Source organism: Carassius carassius, chromosome 26 (assembly GCF_963082965.1).
Source record: "Carassius carassius chromosome 26, fCarCar2.1, whole genome shotgun sequence".
NCBI lineage: Eukaryota > Metazoa > Chordata > Actinopteri > Cypriniformes > Cyprinidae > Carassius > Carassius carassius.
In genome coordinates this window covers 4033599-4054450 of record NC_081780.1, presented here as the reverse complement: position 1 = coordinate 4054450, position 20852 = coordinate 4033599, and the positions used below count along the sequence as shown (strand labels likewise).

The window sequence follows — 20852 nt, the reverse complement described above, 5'->3', positions numbered from 1 at the left end:
TTACAAGCATGAAAGTCAACTTTTAAAGACTGAAGGGGGAGAAAATATTTTGCTGATCATTTAATTATGAAGTGAGCTGTTTAAAAGACAACATGAAATAAAAATGTATCCTGTTTGCTGCTTTAATAAATGTCTTTAATCTTTTTACTCTTGATTTGTTACATCTTTGTTTACATAAAATTCATGCTAAATAACTGCGAGCAGAAAATGTTCATTATCGACTTTTTTGATAATTGCAACTTTATTTCTGACATTACAGATGCATTTCTCGCTATTGCGACTTATTCACTATTTGGACTACAGTACACTGCAGCTTAGACTTTATTTCTTGCGTTATTTTAAAGAACAAAAAAAAGTGGGTTGACCAAATGTTTTACTCAGTTATATAAAGTGTACTGTAATGATAAAAGTTCGTATGGCAGAGAAGGAAGGAGACCAGAGTCGGCGTACTGAGGCTCGTGGGAACTTTATTATACTGATCAAAAGAACGGAAAACAAAGTCGCGCCACATGCGCATAAATCATAACATTGATACTTTCAGGCTCTCGCTTTCTGTCGGTCGCTTCCTCCCACGAGTCCTCAGGTGTCTCTTTTGTCTCTGGTTCCCAGCTGGCTTAAATACTGCTTCCCCACGCCAATCACTGCAATGAGAAGCAGGTGTCACTTGTCTCTCACTTAACTCACTTACCACCGCTGATCTCCTCACTCTCTCTCCCGTCGCAGACCTCGCTAAACCACACCTCCCCTGCCACATACCCCCACCGCCCGACTCAGGCCGGGGAGCCATCCGGCCTGCAGCCCCCCAACCCCCCCCCCCATTCCTGGAGAGGAAGTCGGCCACAGCCATCTGCGCCCCCGGCCTGTGAATCACCTTGAACTTAAATGGCTGTAAAGCTAGATACCAACGGGTGATTCGCGCGTTGGTATCCTTCATGCGGTGGAGCCACTGGAGGGGCGCGTGGTCCGAGCAGAGGGTGAACTCCCGGCCCAGGAGGTAGTAACGAAGGGTGAGGACCGCCCACCTGATGGCCAAACACTCCTTTTCTATGGTGCTGTACTTAGCCTCTCTCTTAGAGAGCTTCCGGCTAATGTACAGCACCGGGCGATCCCCCCCCCCCCACCTCCTGGGACAGGACCGCGCCCAGCCCCCTGTCCGACGCGTCAGTCTGCAACAAAAAGGGGAGAGAAAAGTTAGGAGAGTGCAGGAGCGGTCCACCACACAGGGCAGCCTTAACTCGGGTAAAGGCCTGTTGGCACCGCTCCGTCCATTGGACCGTATCTGGTACCTCCTTTTTAGTGAGGTCAGTCAGGGGGCTAGTGAGGTCCGAATAACCAGGAATAAATCTCCTATAATATCCCGCCAGCCCCAGGAACTGCCTCACTTCCTTTTTGGTCTTGGGTCTGGGGCAAGTCGCAATTGCTGCCGTCTTGTCAATATGGGGACGCACTTGCCCGTGACCCAAGTGGAAGCCCAGATACCTTACCTCCACCCGCCCAACCGCGCACTTCTTCGGGTTGGCCGTTAGCCCCGCCCGTCTCAGCGGGGGCCCCGAACAAGCCGAACGGAAGTGTCACAAATTGGTGTAAACCAAACGGCGTGGTGAAGGCTGTTTTTTCTCTAGACATGGGAGATAAGGGGATCTGCCAATATCCTTTTGTCAAGTCCAATGTCGAATAAAAGCGAGCCGTACCTAACCGATCGAGCAACTCGTCAATCCGTGGCATTGGATAAGCATCAAATTTTGACACTGCGTTCACCCTGCGATAGTCCACACAAAATCGCACCGAGCCGTCCGTTTTAGGGACCAAAACAATCGGGCTCGCCCAATCACTGTGGGACTCCTCGATTACTCCTAACCCCAGCATCGCCTCTAATTCTGTCTGAACCACTTTTTTCTTGTGTTCAGGTAGTCTATATGGCCGGCTGCGAACCACCACGCCCGGCTCTGTCTCAATATGGTGCTGAATCAGATTAGTACGACCAGGCGAAAACACGTCTGCAAATTCGGACTGTAACTGTCCAATGTCAGTGAGCTGCGAGGGCGAGAGGTGATCCCCTCCCGGGGCCAGGGCGAGGGATTTTTCTTTAATGATCGCCTCTGGCCCGAGATCCTCCTCTCCGCTCACTGCCGTCGCTAGCAACACTGACTCCTCTTCGCTCCATTTTTTAAGGAGGTTGAGGTGGTAAATTTGCCTGGAGTCGCCTCTGTCTGTTCGTACTACTTCATAATTGAGATCGCCTATTCGCTGTGTGACCTCAAAGGGTCCTTGCCACTTTGATAATAATTTGGAGCTGGAGGTTGGCAGTAATACGAGCACTTTATCTCCCGGTGCAAATTCTCGGAGCTTAGTTCCCCTGTTATACAGCTGGCTTTGTCTGCCCTGGGCCTGAAGCAAATTCTCCATTGAGAGCCGCCCCAGTGTATGGAGTTTTGCTCTCAGGTCCATGACATACTGAATTTCATTTTTGCTATCCGAATGTCCGTCCTCCCAAGTTTCTTTCAGGACGTCCAGCACCCCGCGGGGCTGGCGTCCGTAAAGAAGCTCGAAGGGGGAAAACCCCGTGGAGGCTTGGGGGACCTCGCGCACAGCGAATAAGAGGGGCTCTAGCCATCTATCCCAATTTTTTGCGTCTTCTTGCGGTCCGTACCGCTTTAATGCCCAATAATTCGTATGATTCGCGTAACGTGCGTGACATAAACGCGGTGCCTTGGTCCGTGAGAATCTCTTTTGGGATTCCCACGCGGGAGATTAAACGAAACAGGGCGTCCGCCACACTCTTCGCCGAGATATTGCGGAGCGCCACTGCTTCGGGATATCGTGTTGCATAGTCCACTATGACTAACGCAAAACGATGTCCCCGTGCGGATCGTTCTAATGGCCCGATGAGGTCCATACCAATTCGTTCGAAGAGGACCTGCACTAGAGGTAGAGGGCGCAATGGCGCTTTTGGGGTGGCCGGTGGGTTCACCAACTGACATTCCCGACACGACGCGCACCATCTGCGGACGTTCTCGTGAATGCCCGGCCCAAAAAATCGGGTCATTAGACGATTTAGCGTGGCTGTCATACCTAAATGCCCCGCCATTGGATTGCAATGTGCCGCCTGGAAAAGCATTTCCCGACGGCTCTTAGGTACTAATAATTGGGCCGTATCTTCCTTTGTCTGAGCGTCATGGGTCACTCGATACAACCGGTCCTTAATAACGGCAAAATACGGATAAGAGAGCGCGCGGTCAGGATGGAGGATCTGCCCATCGATGAAACGGACCTGCTCGAATGCATGTTTAAGGGTCTCATCCTGGGACTGCTCCAGGGGAAAGTCATCGCGACTGGAAAGGTTTAGCCTCGCCAACTCGCTCGGTTCCCCTGAAGCTTCCCCACTGGGTCCGGGTACAGATTCTCCCACCTGAGCGCACGCCCCGCCAACCGGGCCTCTCTTTTTCCCAGAGGCATCCACTGTTAAACACCCCAATAATTGTTCAAAAGCTGGCCAATTGGTACCCAAGATTAGTGGATGCCGGAGGCGCGGACTAACGGCCACCTCCACATAATGCTTTTGTCCCCTAAATTTGATGCCTATGGTTTTTATGGGGTATTCCACTATATCCCCGTGCACACACCTCACCTTAACCACGCGGCCCATATCCAATGCCCCGGATTGTATCAGGCTTTGATGGATGGAGGTCTGGTTACAACCTGAATCCACCAAAGCCTGATAGGTACCCCCCTTAATACTCACGGGTATTTGGTACAACCCGGCTTGATCGGGGCCAGCCTGCGGGTCGTCCGGGATCCGGACCCACGTCCCCACCTCCATAACCGGGCACCGGTCCACGAAATGGCCCGGATCCCCGCAACGCCAGCAGGCCGGCCCAGGCCTCCCCGCCACCCTAGTGGTTGGAAGTGGGTCAGGTGATTGACGTGGGGAAGCAGCTGGTAGCTCAGCCAATCCCTCCCCGTGCGGCGGCCCCATTCCCCTGGCCGGACCCCGTGACATGGCGGCCGGCTCCGTCCCTGCTCTCCAACGGGGTGCGGCCCTCGGTGGCCCCGTGTACCGAGACCTGGGTAAAGGGACAGGCTTTGGAGAAAGAGGAGAGAGAGGGGGGGGGGGGGAGAGAGAGAGACAGATGGAAGGGGTTCGCCGACCCCGGAACACGCCGCCAGCTGATCCTCCGCCAGTTGGATGGCCAGATCCAGCGACGCCGGCCGGTGGCACTGGACCCACTGAGCAGTCCTCTTCGGGAGACGTGAGATGAACTGCTCCAGCACCACGGTGTTGATAATGGTCTCGGCGTCGCTTCCTCCGGCCAACAGCCATTTGCGGCAGGAGTCCCGGAGCTGCTGGGCTAAGACAAAGGGCCGGCCTGCTTCGGTCAGTTCTAGCGACCGGAAGCGTTGACGGTGCTGCTCGGGGCTGAGGCCGACCCTTTGGAGCACTGCTCTTTTTAAGTCTGCATATACCAGGAGGTTCTGGACGGGCAGTTGTTGAGCAGCCTTCTGGGCCTCCCCTGACAGCAGCGGAATTATCCGGACCGGCCAGCTGTCCTCCGGCCACCCACACGCCTCGGCCGTCCTCTCAAACAAATCGAGGAACGCTTCCGGATCATCTGTTGGCCCCATCTTCGTAAGAGGCATGTGGGCAGCAGGGCTGGAACTGGGGGAGGCCGACCTCGTCCGAACCTCCCGGTCCAGCATGCTCCGGAACAGCTCGCGGTCCTCCCGCTGGACCTGCATCATTGCCTGAAACCGATGTTCGTGGTCGGCTCGCAGCTCCAGCAGGGCTTGATGTTGTTCCTGATGCAGGCCCGCGAGCGATGTAATGAGCTCCGCAAACGGCGTTCCTGATGATCCTGACAGGGTTTGCATGGCGGCGGCGTTCTCCTTCCTTCCCGGGTTACGGCACCAGTGTAATGATAAAAGTTCGTATGGCAGAGAAGGAAGGAGACCAGAGTCGGCGTACTGAGGCTCGTGGGAACTTTATTATACTGATCAAAAGAACGGAAAACAAAGTCGCGCCACATGCGCATAAATCATAACATTGATACTTTCAGGCTCTCGCTTTCTGTCAGTCGCTTCCTCCCACGAGTCCTCAGGTCTCTCTTTTGTCTCTGGTTCCCAGCTGGCTTAAATACTGCTTCCCCACGCCAATCACTGCAATGAGAAGCAGGTGTCACTTGTCTCTCACTTAACTCACTTACCACCGCTGATCTCCTCACTCTCTCTCCCGTCGCAGACCTCGCTAAACCACACCTCCCCTGCCACATGTACTTTTCATGATTTATTCAAATCTCAGTGGACACAATCATGTCTCTCCCCTACATTATTTACCACTCAATATTCAGATTTTACTTAATTACTTTAGAAGTTAGAATTCACTGTCATGAACGTTACGCATCATTTGTCCTTCAGGCTCACATACTGGAGTTTGGTTTGACGGTGCATGAGAAGTTCGTTCCTCAGGACATGCGTCCTCTGCACAAGAAACTGGTGGATCAGTTTCATCTGATGAAATCCAGCCTCGGCATACAGGTGCATATCAGCAGTCAGATTCTTTTGATTTCCCAAGCCGTTCGTCGTGCACTCATCCTTCTCTCTTTCCCACACTCTGAAGGAGTTTCCAGCCTATGTGCGCGCCAGTCCGATCCACTTCACCAACGGAAGCCCTCGAGCCGGAAGAAACTCAGCACCTAACTTAATGAGTCCAGAGGGAGGAGCGCGTGTGGTGTCACGCCGCAGGTGAAGAGCTCTTTTCGGGTTTGAGTCTGCAATTTGTTTTTTTTTTCAGTGGCTAGTGCTTGTATATAGAGAACAGGATAGCTAATAGAAGATACAATGTTCATATATGTAATATAAGTAGGGTTGGGGAAAACAATAGCATGCTAATTTCTGCAATTTACTGTGTTAGGATGCAATACATTTATCTCACTTTCTGTGGATAGCATTATATGCTTGCATTCTTCCCACTGACTCCAAAATCACTTGATTTAATTAAAGGCGTGGTTGATTGCAATTTCACTTTTTTTTTTTTGTTAGAGATGTTTCTCTTCTGATGTTTTTCTGATGTCATTTTCTCTTGTATTAATCTTAAATGTCTCATATAGCTTTTTCTTAATTGTATGACTCACATTATTCACTCAATTCTCACCATGAACATGAAATAAAAAATAAATATGCCACTTGTTAAAGTCCCCATTTTTATTGAATGTTATTCAGTCCCCTCGGCTACCCAGCGATCAACCGCTACTCTTCATCCTCGCTGTCATCGCAGGCCTCCAATGAAGTGAGCAACATCACGGGCCAATCAGAGAGCTCAGATGAAGTCTTTAACATGCAGGTGAGTGCTTGGGCTGCCAATGGATAACTACATACATACACACACACACCAGCAGTCTCTGTTCTCTCGCTGTCTTTCATATTTCCTCCTAATCTCCCTCCTTCTCTCTTGTTCTTTTTCTCTACTAATTGCCCTCTTTCTGTTTTCATCTGTCTCTCTCACAACCCTGCTTAATCTTCCTGTCTCACTCGGTCTTTTCTCTCACTGTGAGAATCAGATTTGTAGGAGTGAATTATAGACTGGACAGACAGATCATTTAGCTTTTTTTCTTTTATCCCAGACCGAATGATTATTGTATAACCTTTCCATATTATAGACCGACAACAAAGAAGTCTGTGGACTCTCTCTTATGTTTCTCACATTTTTTTCTTGTCTTTCCAGCCAAGTCCGTCTACCTCAAGTCTCAGTTCCAATCACTCGGCCTCTCCCAACGTGACCAGCTCGGCTCCGTCCAGTGCCAGAGGTGAGAAGAGTCTGTCTGCTCTCAGAGCAGCCATTCCAAACCTTTGCTCCTTTGCAGCATGTCTAGATCAAGCTTTTATTTCGGTGTTCACACAGCAGAGCTGTGAGAGGTTTGATGCCGGCACAGTAACACAAGAACACGTTAAATATTACAGCAACCAATTTATTTATACCTAAAGGTCAGAGAGGGGTTAGTAAACCCAAATTAAAACTGAAGTTACAGAAACAGTTTTACAACAAAAATGAATAATTCTTATTTGTGACATTATAATGCAAAGTCATAGTTTCCCTTTTATTCCAGTAACTGTGACTTTTTTCCTGTTAGTTTTAACTTTATTTTTGGTATTTGAGTCTTAAAGGTGAACTATAATGTCCCTTTTTACAAGATGTAAAATATGTTACACGAGTCTTACACACGTTATGTGTTGTCGTGTGCTGGTTGCTTTTACACACTGCAGCCACACAACTGTGTTCAAACACTTTATAAAAAGTGCTTTTTTGCATAATAGGTTCACAATACAATATATCTTCATTTCTTATGAGTTAGACCAGTGGTTTTCAACCTGTGGGCCGGTGGTATTGCAGGTGGGCCGCCAATTACTATCAAAATAAATAATAATACTGTTAATACATGTAAAAATGTCTAAGTCATAACATAATATGTGGAACAGGGTCCACTATTCGAGCTCGCTGATTGGTTTAAGAATAAACCACCAATTTATATTTTTGCTGCATATGCTACCTGTAGAACAACAAATTCAAACATGCATAAATGGCTGTCAACATGTTCCCTCCTGACTGCTTGCTCCACTGACTGTCTACCTGCTGCTGAGCTGGATCTGGTTTTTCAGTTTTGCAGAGTGGTGCCAGCTCCAGATATTTTCTGTTCATTTCCAGTCCATTCTAGGGCTGTGCGATTAATAGAAATCGTCATAAAATCACGATTTGAACGTGCGCGATTTCAAAATTTTCTAAATTCAACACGATTTTTTCTGTGGCCCTGACCTCACGCAGTATGCTATCCGATGATCCAATCAGAATGCAATTGTACTGGTGCAATTGTACCAGTCTGTTCTGCGAAAACAGAACAGACTGGTCATATGCCTACGTAACTCCAGGTTCACACACTGTCTGTGATGCGCCATTTTTCCGAGCCCATGTTAACGGATCAGAGCGTTCACACTGCACGCGGTAAAAGGCTATAAATAAAAACGTGCGATTATAATTAATATCTAGCACATGAGCATAGAGAGAGTTGTGAGTGCACAGGACGCAGTTTAAGTGAGAGGAGACACGTTTTAAGAGCACACACTCTCCGCGCGAGAGCAGCGTGTATCTGAGCAAGCATGTCTGGTTTTGTGACAGAGCAAAGGGTGCGAACAGAGAGATTTGCGCTCGTGCATTATTTTAATGTGCTTTCGCGTTACATTAACGCGCTCTCTCTGCTCCTTCTGCACCGCTTACACATACTGTATACACACTGTGAACATGTAAGTATAACAAATCTATTTCAACACCTGAGGTACGGCTACAATTAATGAGCTCTATGAATAAAGCATAATGGCAAAAAAAAAAAAAGTCCTTGTACACAGATTTATTTATTTATCTTTTTTGTCATAAGTCTAGAAATTTTGTTATAGCTTTACTATAGTGATTATTTTGACTTATGTCTGTTTTAGAGACGTTACAACTTTTTGATAAACTCTAATTGGTTTTCTTTTGGAAATATGTTTCAAATTCATCCTGAATGCATTTATAATTGTAAAGCATATCTGTGTGTCAAAATTGTGATTAAAATCGAAATCGCAAAATTGATCAAAGAAATCGCGATATTTATTTATTTTTTTTGTCCATATCCCACAGCACTAGTTCATTCAATAAAGACAGTTAACAACCTAGCTTTTGAGTGCAATGTTATTAACCCAACAATAAAAAAAAAAAAGTGAAAGTGAAGTGACATTCAGCCAAGTATGGTGACCCATACTCAGAATTTGTGCTCTGCATTTAACCCATCCGAAATGCACACACACAGAGCAGTGAACACACACACTGTGAGCACACACCCGGAGCAGTGGGCAGCCATTTATGCTGCGGCGCCCGGGGAGCAGTTGGGGGTTCAATGCCTTGCTCAAGGGCACCTAAGTCGTGGTATTGAAGGTGGAGGGAGAACTGTACATGCACTCCCCCCACCCACAATTCCTGCCAGCCCGGGACTCGAACTCACAACCTTTCGATTGGGAATCCGACTCTCTAACCATTAGGCCACGACTTCCCCTAGCGGGGTCAGTAAATTTTTTTGCAGTGGGCCGTGCAAACATATATGTTTGGTTGTGTGGGTCGCGAGCTGAAAAAGGTTGGGAACCACGGACTTAGACTCTAGACATATGTATCACATTGAAAAAAAAAAAACTTCATTGTGAGAAATTATTACTGTTTTTTCTATTGCATCTTTATTATTGGTCAAAATTACAACTTTGACTCTTACTAACTTTAAGCTTCATTGAAATTACCTTTTTTTTTTTTACTCTGATTCAGAATCAGGCTACCGTAAGAAACAGATTTCCATGTTAAAAATAAAATGCTACAGCACAGCGAAGTTTATGGCCCATTTAATGCTGTGGGTTACAGAAAGCTGGCGTCCTGATATATAGCAGAACTCTCCTCTCTGTTTCTTCTCTCTCTCTTCCATGGCTTCTTATCTCCCTCCATCCAGCATGTGTTTACTTGCAGACACAGGTCATAAAAACAGGAATATGTATGGAGACATTTATGTAATCTTATAGTCTCCCCTTGGCAGCCCTCCATGCCTCCCATAGAGACCCCCATAAAGCAGCCGCAGACAGGAAGCGCCTCTGGAGAATAACAGACGGCATAAAATGCAGCTTGAAGTACTCTAGACTGATGATGACTATCACCGGGGCAAATAAGGGAGCCGTGGCCTCCTGTCCTGTATTGGAGGAGGAAGTTAGTGTTCTGAGCAGGTCCAGGCAGCTCCCCATGTCAGCTAGTCTGTCTCTCCCTGAGAAATAGCCGTCTGTCACCCCAGCAGAACAATTCTCGCCTTAGCGGGAGGGAAAGACGAGGACTAGCCTTTATTTCATGTGCTGGCTAGTTAGCAAAGAAATGAGCGCAAGATCTATGTCCTCTTTCTCTCTCTGTGTGTGTGTGTGTGTGTGTGTGTGGGCATTCGTGTCGGTGTGTTGCTGAAATCACACCCTTGCTTACACATCCTCACCCTTCACAGGTTCTCCACAGATGTCAGATAAACACAAGCATTCCCGAGAGAACTGCCTCTCGCCGCGAGAGAGACCCTGCAGTGCCACCTATCCAAACCCCCTGGATCCCACACAGGTATGAAGATGATTACAAAATCAATGTTTTTAATATTCACCAGTGTTCAGGTCACATACTGTAGGAGTGCTTTTGGAAGCTTTCTTGTGTACTGTTTTGGGTTTACCTCTCTTTCCCTTCATCTTTGTAAGATTTGCATTAACTGCATCTTTAAAAAATGACCATGTAAAATTGATTTTTTGTATGTGTGTCGAAATTATTAGTGAGGTAAAGTATCTATGCAACATCATCAGGTCAAATCAGGACTTCTTCACAATTTAATTAACAGCAATTAACAGAATTAAGACTATTTCCCAAATGTAAAACTTTCTCGCAATTGAGACTTTATTTCTCATGACTGAAACTTTTTTTCTCAAAATTAAAACTTTATTTTTTTTTTTTTTTACAATTGAATTTCCCTCTTTTTTACGATTTGCTGCTGATTCTGGGGAACGGGAATTCTGTTAATTCACAAATTAAATAATCTCAATCATGAGAAATAAACTTTTGATTACAAGAAAGCACTCATTACAAGAAACTTAGTTTTAGAAACAGTTATTACATTTAGGGGTCAATTACTTTTTTCACGTAGTGCCAGGCAGGTTTGGACTGTCATTATCATTTATAAATGAAATCATAATTTAAAAACAACATTTTGTATTTACTTGCATTATATTTGTGTAATATAAAAATTTGTTTGAGGATCTGAATCTTTTAAGTGTGACAAATACACACACAAAAAAAAGAAAACACGTAAAAAACCTCTTCACGGCACTGTATATTTAATATATAAACATAGCATATTTTTCTTAAATACATACATGCATGTGTTTTTTATTTATATATACATAATATATATACAAACATATAATGTAAACAAACACTTTTATTTTGGATGCTTTTAATCGCGATGAAGTACTAATATAAAGACACTCAAAACCGAGCAATGTAATGGATATGTCAATATTAAATCTATAGCCTCACTGAATGATGCCTCGACGGAAATCACAACCGCATTCGTGTGACAGTAACTCTCTTTCACAGAGGCCAGTTCCACACCCAGCGGGTGACGCCACCTTGCCTCGCAGTAACCCCAACATCTCCACCCCCGACAAAGGTGAGCATGTGCATGTGAGCGTATGAATCTTCAGTCTGCCGCCCTGCTGTGAGGAGGGTGGTCTGAAGTGACGGGGGTCTGGCGATCAGCGCGCTGGATCTGATGCTAGCCGACAGCTCGCTGCTCCTGAGTGTTGTGACAGCTGTGACTGAACCACCAAAGAGATTCACCAACAGACTCACGCTTACTCAGATTGACAGGAAGATGTTGAGGAGATTTCATCATCTTTATTTCATCTGTTCTTCTAAGTTATTTACATTTACTTGGGGGGGGGGGTGTCTAGATGGTTTTGAATATTGAATATTTTGGGGATATTTTTTTCCATATAAGACATTAAATGGAAAATATATGCTAACGTAAGTCTAGCGTTAGTCTTTCTTCGTTTGATATATTTCTTGTTTTTGAGGCAGGAAGTTGTAGCAGGACAGGCTAACCCTTGATTTGCTTTTGCCAATCTTATTTTGAGTTGATTTGACTGAATGTACCTGAAATGCATGTTTTGTGTGTGAAAGTGGTGAAGCCTGCACCAAGTAGCTGGAGTCTAGACACGCCGCTCTCTGATTTTAATGGAAAGTGTCCCCCTGTCCCTCCTAGACCACCGTACTCAGGTAAAGAAAGAAATCTGCTCCGACCGATCCTTTTGTTTCCCAAGGCTTTTAACTCTCAGATCTTCTGCTCTAAAGTCTCCTGGTTTCTCGTTCGTCTTAACTTCTTCGTCTCTCTGCATCATGAGGGCTGCCGGTTGAACACATCAGTGAGAATTTGAAGATACTCTCTCCATATATTAAATGAGAAAAGGCACATCATCTAACCAGCGGGATCCTTCCCACACACTCTTTTGTTTATAATCATTCTTGATGAGCTTTCTTGCAGCATTTATCTCTTTAAACTAAATGACGTGTTTTTAAACCTCAGTCTGCACCGTTGCTTCTTCATTACCTTCCAGATGTGGGTCTGTGTTGTCTTTTCTGCATTGCCTTACACACATACATACAACGAAAGTATTTATTTATTTTTTATATAATCTAAAACTAGTGTTTTTATCATATTTGTATTATTTTTTAATTAATTTCAATCGGAGTTCATAACTATAATTATTATGGAGTATATTTATAGCTAGTATATTTACTATATTTAAAATTATATATAGTCTACTATAAATATAATAGTTATAGGAACTCTTACTAGTATTATGTAATACTGTATTTGGTATTATTTTATACATTAATATAATAGTATTATGATGATGATGAACTATACAACAACTAGCTTAGTTGACATTTGTATTTTTTTTATTAAATTATTTGTTTGTATATAATAAATAATACAACCTCTTATTATAATTATAATTCTATAATGTTATTTATAATAATAACAGCAGTTATTATTATCATGGTTATTATGAAGTACCTTTTAGGAATATAAATAGTGCAACTACTTGATCAAAATATAAAGGGTCAGAGAGTGGATGGGAAATGGTCATGAAAAACTAAATTATTACTCTTTTTGACACTTCTCTAACATTATAAGTAGACCTCAGGAAACAAATTGCATTATAAAAAAGTATGATATGACCCTTTTAAGGGTCTACATCTATGGACTCTTCCATCTTCCTAGAAAAGAACTGGTTAAACTGTTTTGCATTAGCAGAGCAACCTTGGCAAAGCATTTCTCTGATTAATAGACAGCCGTGACCGTGTTTACTGTCCCAGGCTCCTGTATCAAATGAAGAAGATTGACTTTTTGTGTCCTTTGATAGGATCTCCTGCCAAGACTACACAATCACAGTCCCCCGTGATGACATCACGCTCGCCGCAGAAGGTATGACCTTTTCTTGTTGTCTGGGGTGTTTTGCGAATTGACCTTTGATGTATTTACTGGTGTGTGGATGTTTACTGTAGTGCCTGGGGACTCAGTCCAGGCCGTCTAAACTGGGTCAGACTCAAGTCAATCCAACTGGGCCCACGATTAGACAGATTCACGCTAGTCCTGAGCAGTTGGGTTGGCAGCCGTCCGGTGCAGATCCTCCAGAAATCACTAACCCATCTCAATGGTGGCACACATATATTGCTGCAACAAATATACATATGCACTACCATTCAAGATATTATTAAGATATTGGAAATTGATACTTTCATTTAGTAAAGATGCATTAAATTGATCGAAAGTGACAGGAAAATCATTTATAATGTTACAAAAGATTTCTAATCAAAAATTGTCTCTCCTACTATTTTTGAGTCCAACGCAGTCTTTATGTATGATACCAATGCAGTGAAGAAAAAATTACAGCTTTATTGAAAGCGCAGGTATCTGTATTGAAGAAACCACAGTATTTTTCTTTCAAAGGGCATAATAGTCAAAAAGGGTCACAGACCTTAAAAAAGGTTGGAGCTACTGCTATCGGTGTTGCAGTGAGTGTATTCGGGTTTTAAATAAAAGCACATTCTCCTCATTCAGCGTAACAGTCCTTAAAGCAGAACACCTCTGTAATGGCTTCTCAGAAACTCCTACTCAACACCGCCTCATTCAGTGTGTCTCATGAGGTTGGTAATTACATTTCTTTCCGTTTCCCTGAATTCTTGTTTGGTGCCACGTATTGGTCCGTCACCTGGTATTCAAAAACGCACTGTGTAAAACTCTAGAATCTATCCCATGTAGGAAAGGAAACTGTTCATATTTAAAGTGTCGATGACTGCATCGAAATCAAATCATTCCTCCTCCTGTAAATCATAAAATCTGTCATGCTACTAAGAACAAAGCAGAGAAGGATAGATTCGGATGGAAAGAGATCTCAGCAGGAATGCTGGTGAATTTCCTGAAGGAATTCCGGTTAGTGGGTTGGAAAGGGAAAGCATAACATGTGTGACCGACCACCTGTGTACGGTTGTTTGCCTCAGAAATAGTCTCATGCCTGAAGCTATACTGTGACATATCACACACGCATGATCCAAACACACACACACAAAAGTACTGACTACAGTCAGTCACAGATGAAAAAAACCAACATCGACCAGTGCAAATGTCCATTCTGGTCCAGGATATTTTACACTATCCAGTTTGTATTGGATAGTCTGAAATCTTCAAAACCAGATTGCATTTTATGTTTGAAATATGCAGTCAGATAACCGTGGAGACTAAAGCTAAATATTATGTTATGGTGGCTAACTAATAAATGGTCAGTATTCTAATTCTACATTATGTCATCTAAATAAATGAAGCAAAACACTAAAAATGTAATTTAGGCATCACATCATTATAATGTACAATATGAATAATGGATGTAGATTCTGAGAATGGCTAAAGATTACATATTGCTGTTGTTATTATTAGAAAATGAGCTTGCACAAATATCCAATATAATTCCAATATCCAAATTAATTCATACGTGTGTGTGTGTATATATATATATATATATATATATATATATATATATATATATATATATATATATATATATATATATATATATATATAATGTATGTGTATAATGTATATGTATGTGTATTTCAATACCAGAGTTTAAATGTTTTATATATATATATTTTGTGTGTGTGTGTGTGTGTGTGTGTGTATATATATATATATATATATATAACACACACACACACACACACACACAAAATATATATATATAAAACATTTAAACTCTGGTATTGAGATACACCATTCATGATTGTAGATTTCGTTTGTAGTTGCTGCACATAGTGGAATTATCCTAGCGGAAATGTTGTGTTTGAAGTTCTCTCAAGAGTGCAATCAGACTAAATATGCTTTATTCAGTGAAATGAAGTCCTAGAAACAGCTGCAGTCTTAGTTGCGGATTTAATTGGCTAGAAATTATTTCATAATGAAAAGAGACAGTATTGCCTCGAAATAATGGAGCCAAAATTGCAGAAAATTGTGCTTTGGCCTTCCAGTGTATAGATTAGCTCTGTGAAGCGGGATGTTGTTTCTGTTGCAGCTGATGGTTTCTTTATTAAGGCTTTCTGCTAGCAGAAAGAGGGAACTTTTTTTTTTTTTTTTGCTAACTACATTGTGGCCCAGAGCTTAATGATTTCTCTCATTGTGTATTCGCAGACCTCTGTGGCTCCGTTCACCCCCTCGCCCACAGAGTGCCAGTCGACAGGGTTGGTGTCGAATTCACCGGTGCTTTCTGGAAGTTACAGCAGCGGCATCTCGTCTCTCAGTCGCTGCAGCATCTCTGAGGCCTCCGGAACTGAGAACATGCCCACTGACCACGCCCTCCCAAACTCCGCCTCCAGTGGATCGGACGAGCTCATTCGACGGGAAAACAAAACCCCACCTCCCTATAGCATACATGAGCGGAACAACCCCCGCAGACAGGTCCCACTTCCACCGAGCCTGTCGATTCCTCCAAGCATCGACGCACCACCTGTTCCTCCCAAACCGCACCTGATTCGAAGGCAAAACACTGAGCCGCGCCGACCCGACCAGTTTCCCAGACCCCGGCCCATTCCCAGGAAAGTCTCACAGCTCTAACGCTGCGCCCTTCACTCCATCCCCACCATTTGCACTTTTAGAGTGAGAGAAGGGATACAGGGGTATGCACTTTTTAGGTCCGAAATTATAACTTTGCTTGTCAAATTAACCTAGCACCTTAATTAACTCTGAACAGAACTTAGTACCGGGGTATTTTCTCAGATTTTTCATAGATTTATCAATGCTAATGTGTATTTATAGTGGTTGATATAAGACATATTTGCCTTAAGAGTCTTTTTATCAATGAGAAATGCACGATTAAAAAATACTTAGTACTTTTTATTTAGACAAAAGGTGCTAAAAGTTCTCTTTATTAATGTTCACGATATGTTCAGGATTGCATTTAAATTTGTGTCTGAAGGCCTATTCACACCGAATGCGAGGAAAAATGTAGTGTTAAATAAAATATTAGCATATTAGTCCATAAAGTGTTTAAACTGACAATAAGATTATTTATTGCAGATTGATTTAAATTCACTTTCCTGCATTGGCATTATATGTATTTTTTTTGTGTGTGATTTCTTTGCACAAATTTCCATGTGCCTGTGGGTTTATATTTATGCACATTTATTATATATGCACATATGTTATTAGTGGACGTTCAAAAGAGACTGGGTTTATGTCTGCATTACAAAGGGTTCACAAACTAGAACTACTTACATATGTCATTTTCGTGTTCAAAAAGGGGCGTGTAAAGACGACAATATTCACATGTCCAATTCCAGGTGCAGATGTTAAAAGTGCCACCAACGTGCTAGACTGTGCATCAGCAGCAGTGGCTCGGTAAATAAAAAAGCATGTATGTCATTGTTCAGTCAGTTTTATTTGCAGTCCAATGGGTCACTTAAAAAAAAAAAAAAAAGAGGAAGTTTGCACTCGGTGTGAATAGGCCTTTACAAAGGTTGCTGCTTTTTTAAGACCAAGCTACCATAGTATCGATTATTATTACTAAAAATCCACATGCGAAGAGCTTTCATAGATTTGTAGAATCAAAAAAATTAAACAAATAATAATCACTGTATGCACTGCCACCTTTGCATTGACTAATGTGAAATTGTACCTTCAGCCCATTTATGTAATTTGAATGCATTGGGTGAGTATACGGTGTATGGGCTTTCGGAGTACTACGGCATTGATAGTTTCTTTTGGAGTTTGGGGTCTAAATGATTAGAAACCAGTTGTGGGCAAGTCTATAGAGGCATGGATAGTTCCTTTAGATCCTTTAGGAATCTGGGGTCTTAATGATTGGAACCCATGTAAGTGGTGGGAAAAATTCCCAGCAAGTTTCTGTAGAGAGCGCACATGCCCATGCGATATAAATGGAGATGGACTTTTGTGGAGTTTTGCCAAGTGTTGTGCCAAAGGAAAAGGTGGGCTGTAAGGAAAATGGATGTCTTGAACCCGAAGATGCTTTATTAGGATGCAAATGGAGACATCCACTGTAATAGACCTCACCGTACAACGGACCACTTTACAGCACTGCGTTACCGTACTGAAGACAGTGAGACAAAGTGATATAGCCTGGCAAAAGAGCTTCATATGAAAGGTACTTGATCTCCCCAGGGCATTACAGAGACTCAAGCTGCCATTGCGCAATAAGGGCTGCCATTCCTTTTCACACTTATAATCTAAACTCATGCGTTCCAGTCAAATCTGGATTGGCACTTCTGGACTTAACCTCATGTTTCATTTACCTGTACAAAATGCAGGTAGAGCGACCATCTGCAACCTGTTTGAATAATTATTTAACATGCACAAATACCAATACATGGTTGCAAAATGTTCAGGAATGTTTCTGCATGCACAATTTCATCTGTTGTTCAAATGTTGTCACGTTTACAATTCTGTAGGGCCCTACAAATGAAATCCAGGTGAATATACAGCGAAGAGACCAGCTATTGTTTCGTTTTAGTGGAAAATGTGATCGCAGTACAGCATCCTCATTAGTTTTCTATTTCTTATTAATTCTCAAATTAACTTGAGTATGATTATTTTCTCCTTTTCACGGTCACACTTTATGAGACTGGGATTTGTTGCGAATGCCAAATGATGACATTCACAAAAATCAGTACTGTAAATTAAATAAGATTGATGTAATTATGCCAAATGCAATATCTTGTCTATTGTACATAATGTGTTTTTAACAGAAGTGTAGCTATAACAAATTTACAGCTTTGAATGTTTGAACTGCAAATTAAGATGATAAATGTCAAATATTTATGTATTTTGTGAGCGTAGGGAAATGAGGTCGAGAAAGCACCTAACACATTCACATTCTAATGACTTCCTGTCTAATAAACATTTCCAGCAAGAACATTTTGATTCAACAGCTCATTGCGTTTTTTCTCAAAAGGTTAACGTACGCCTCTGATTTCCTCTATTTAGAGCAGGCTAACAGGCTGAATGTGTTGTGTATGTTCTTCAGGAGTCTCGAAATGTAAACGCAGTTAATATATGTATATATAAAGTGTGTGTATTTTACAGATTACGCTCCATGACAGCCCATTGGACCTCTAATAAGGATCATAACGGCGGAAAAGTAGGAAGCTCATTGTTATTCCTCCAGGTGCAGCGAGCCGGTTGCATTATTCATAGGTTTGTCTCTGTTCAGTAAGACTTGTATTTGCACACATAATGCAATCTTGCTGTGGTGGGACGTTTGAAGACTCTCTCGCTGTCATGGTAAGTTTGTTCCTAGTTTGAGATGCGAGGAACCAAGGATTTGTCCGAGGAAATGCAGAGTTTACTTGAAAGGTTAAATGGTAATTGTAATTGGGAAGTCTTCGGACCAGGGATATCTTAGTGTTTATGATGGGCTCAAGCGAGAGTAAATTTTCCTAGCCTTTGCTGTGTTCCGTGCTTTTATGTTTCCTTCAAGACTTCTGCGAACTGTTCCACCAAGTGTAGCTCATTTAGATGCTAAACACCCCAAGAATTGTAAATTTATGGGCACGGTCAAAAGCTCGGGAAGGAGAAATGCGGGTCTTAATGTTGCCTTACCTTGGTTGAGCTCTTCATAGCACAAGCTCGAGGTGTTTTTTCTGCTTCAGCAAACTCTAAAGAACACAGAGCTTCCATCTGGGACGAGGTTCATCGGCAGAGCCTGAGATTTCAAACAGCTTATGGATAATAGATTTCATGTTTCATCCTTCTGATTTCCTGTATCACTGCTCTTATGCTTTCGGCTGATTGGGATTTGCCCATTGGCTTTACCCACCTTCTGTCTCTCCATCAGTTTGTTGTTTTCTGTGTTATGACCTCGTAGAGGACTCTTGCAGATATCCTATGGGGATTTCCATAGAACATCAAACGAAGGATTGATGTAGGCAGCTGTATTTCACACACCTTTCCCAATGTGAGAACGTTTGATATGAACTGTCGTTTGAACTCTGAAGCTTCAACTGCTCGATGGGTGATGTTAGACACATCAGTGATCTAAAATGATTAAAAAGCATGGTGAACTGTATGCTAAATAACACAAAATCAAGTTTAAAGCACCCTATATCCAATATAAATGAAAGTTCTGATTAATCTCTTGAACGGCTAACATTATATTTTTGGTGCTCTTTTTCAAAACCTAGTGTTTGAACAATCTAGACAATGTTTGATGGCCTCAAATGTATGCTATCGACGAAACGTTTGTTCTAAAAGGGAAGCAGCAGCATTTTGGCCAAAATCAGTTATTTATATGTTATTTCAGTTAACATTTATTTAAATTATTGGAGATGTGATTCCAGTGTGTTTCTTCTGGTTTTAATTCAAGTATTGACAGATGTTGAAATAAAGTAATTTTTAAAACTAATTTAAGTTAACATTTATTTTATTTCAAGTATTTATTAATATATATATATATATATATATAAAAAAAAAAAATAAAAAAAAAAAAAAATATATATATATATATATATATATATATATATATATATATATATATATATATATATATATATATATATATAGAGAATTGTGGGTTATATCACAATGTAGTGATTTGAGGAGGATGAATTGACTGCCAATAGATTTGTTTCAAATCAGTCACTTAGATCAGTTTTCAGTTAGGATACTATCTACTGTATATATTTTCAGCTCAGTTTGTTTTGGACCATCTCCAACTGTCTTTATGTGATCTTAACAGGTGCATCCTGCTAGTTTGAGAGGCTCCTGCGAGAGAAAGGACACTGAGAAATCTGCTGACCAGGCCTTGACATTGAAGCACATGAGTGAACTGCCCATCAACAGGCTGAGTGGAAATGCCACGGTAATGTGGCCACTTGCAGTGAGGACATTAAACTGCAATTGATTGGGATTACAATAGAACGAGAGTAAATGAGGCACAGTGCATTCTGTATGCCAATACTCACCTAAGGGTAAATTAAAGAGGCCTTCCCTAATTATCCATTCATTCATCCCTACTTTCTTCAGTTTTGCATGTGTGTTCATTTATACAACTCTCCTCAGTTTGTCCTTAAGCTGCATTAAAACCGCAGATGCGTACTCTTCCCTCCAAGATCACCACTTCTTCATGGACTCTTATCTAGCAGTCTTCCTAAGTGTTGATTTGTACTTCACTGCTAGTGGTGAGTGGTTGTGGGTTGAGGATGCTAAAGGTTGAAGATATTCACCTTAGGTGGCTCATATGCAACCACAACAGCATATATGCACTTGTCAGCGACCTCTACTCTTAGCAGCATGTCCTCCACAGTCATGCTGGCATATGATTGTTATTTCAACAGCAGGATCCTCAGCACAGTCTTTTTTTCTTTTTCTTTTCTTCTTCCTGACTAGTAGTGCAGAGAGTCTGTTATCAGCAATCATACTCCGATTGCAAATGTGAGATGTAAACTTAAAATTGTGAGCAACACACATTTACCTTTTTTATTATTATTATAATACCATGATGGTGGGTGGGGGGGGGGGGCTGCTGCCAGATATAAACTCAAACTTCAGAGAAAGAAAAAAAATAGAATTGTAAGAATTCTGATAAAATTGCACAATGTAAACTTAAAATTACATGAAAAAGGTAGGAATTGTGAGATAAACTCAAATTCAGTTTTAATTGCAAGAAAAATACTTTTGTGATTTGTGAATGTCTTATTACTGTGATGA

General features: G+C 42.2%; 1 protein-coding gene across 4 annotated transcripts in view; it reads left to right on the top strand.

Annotated features, from left to right (window-relative positions):
- The window catches only part of LOC132105556 (dedicator of cytokinesis protein 4-like), a 98185-nt gene extending 82398 nt beyond the window's left edge, over positions 1-15787 (top strand). For 2 of the 4 annotated variants that reach the window (XM_059510755.1, XM_059510752.1), the window contains 9 exons: positions 5413-5532; positions 5615-5739; positions 6217-6337; positions 6719-6800; positions 10044-10150; positions 11174-11246; positions 11759-11854; positions 13006-13067; positions 15324-15787. In XM_059510755.1, coding sequence (XP_059366738.1) covers positions 5413-5532; positions 5615-5739; positions 6217-6337; positions 6719-6800; positions 10044-10150; positions 11174-11246; positions 11759-11854; positions 13006-13067; positions 15324-15746 — 1209 coding nt within the window. In that variant the 3' untranslated portion in view covers positions 15747-15787. The other 2 variants (XM_059510756.1, XM_059510757.1) reach the window with 2 other exon arrangements.
- The last annotated feature ends 5065 nt before the right edge of the window (positions 15788-20852 follow it).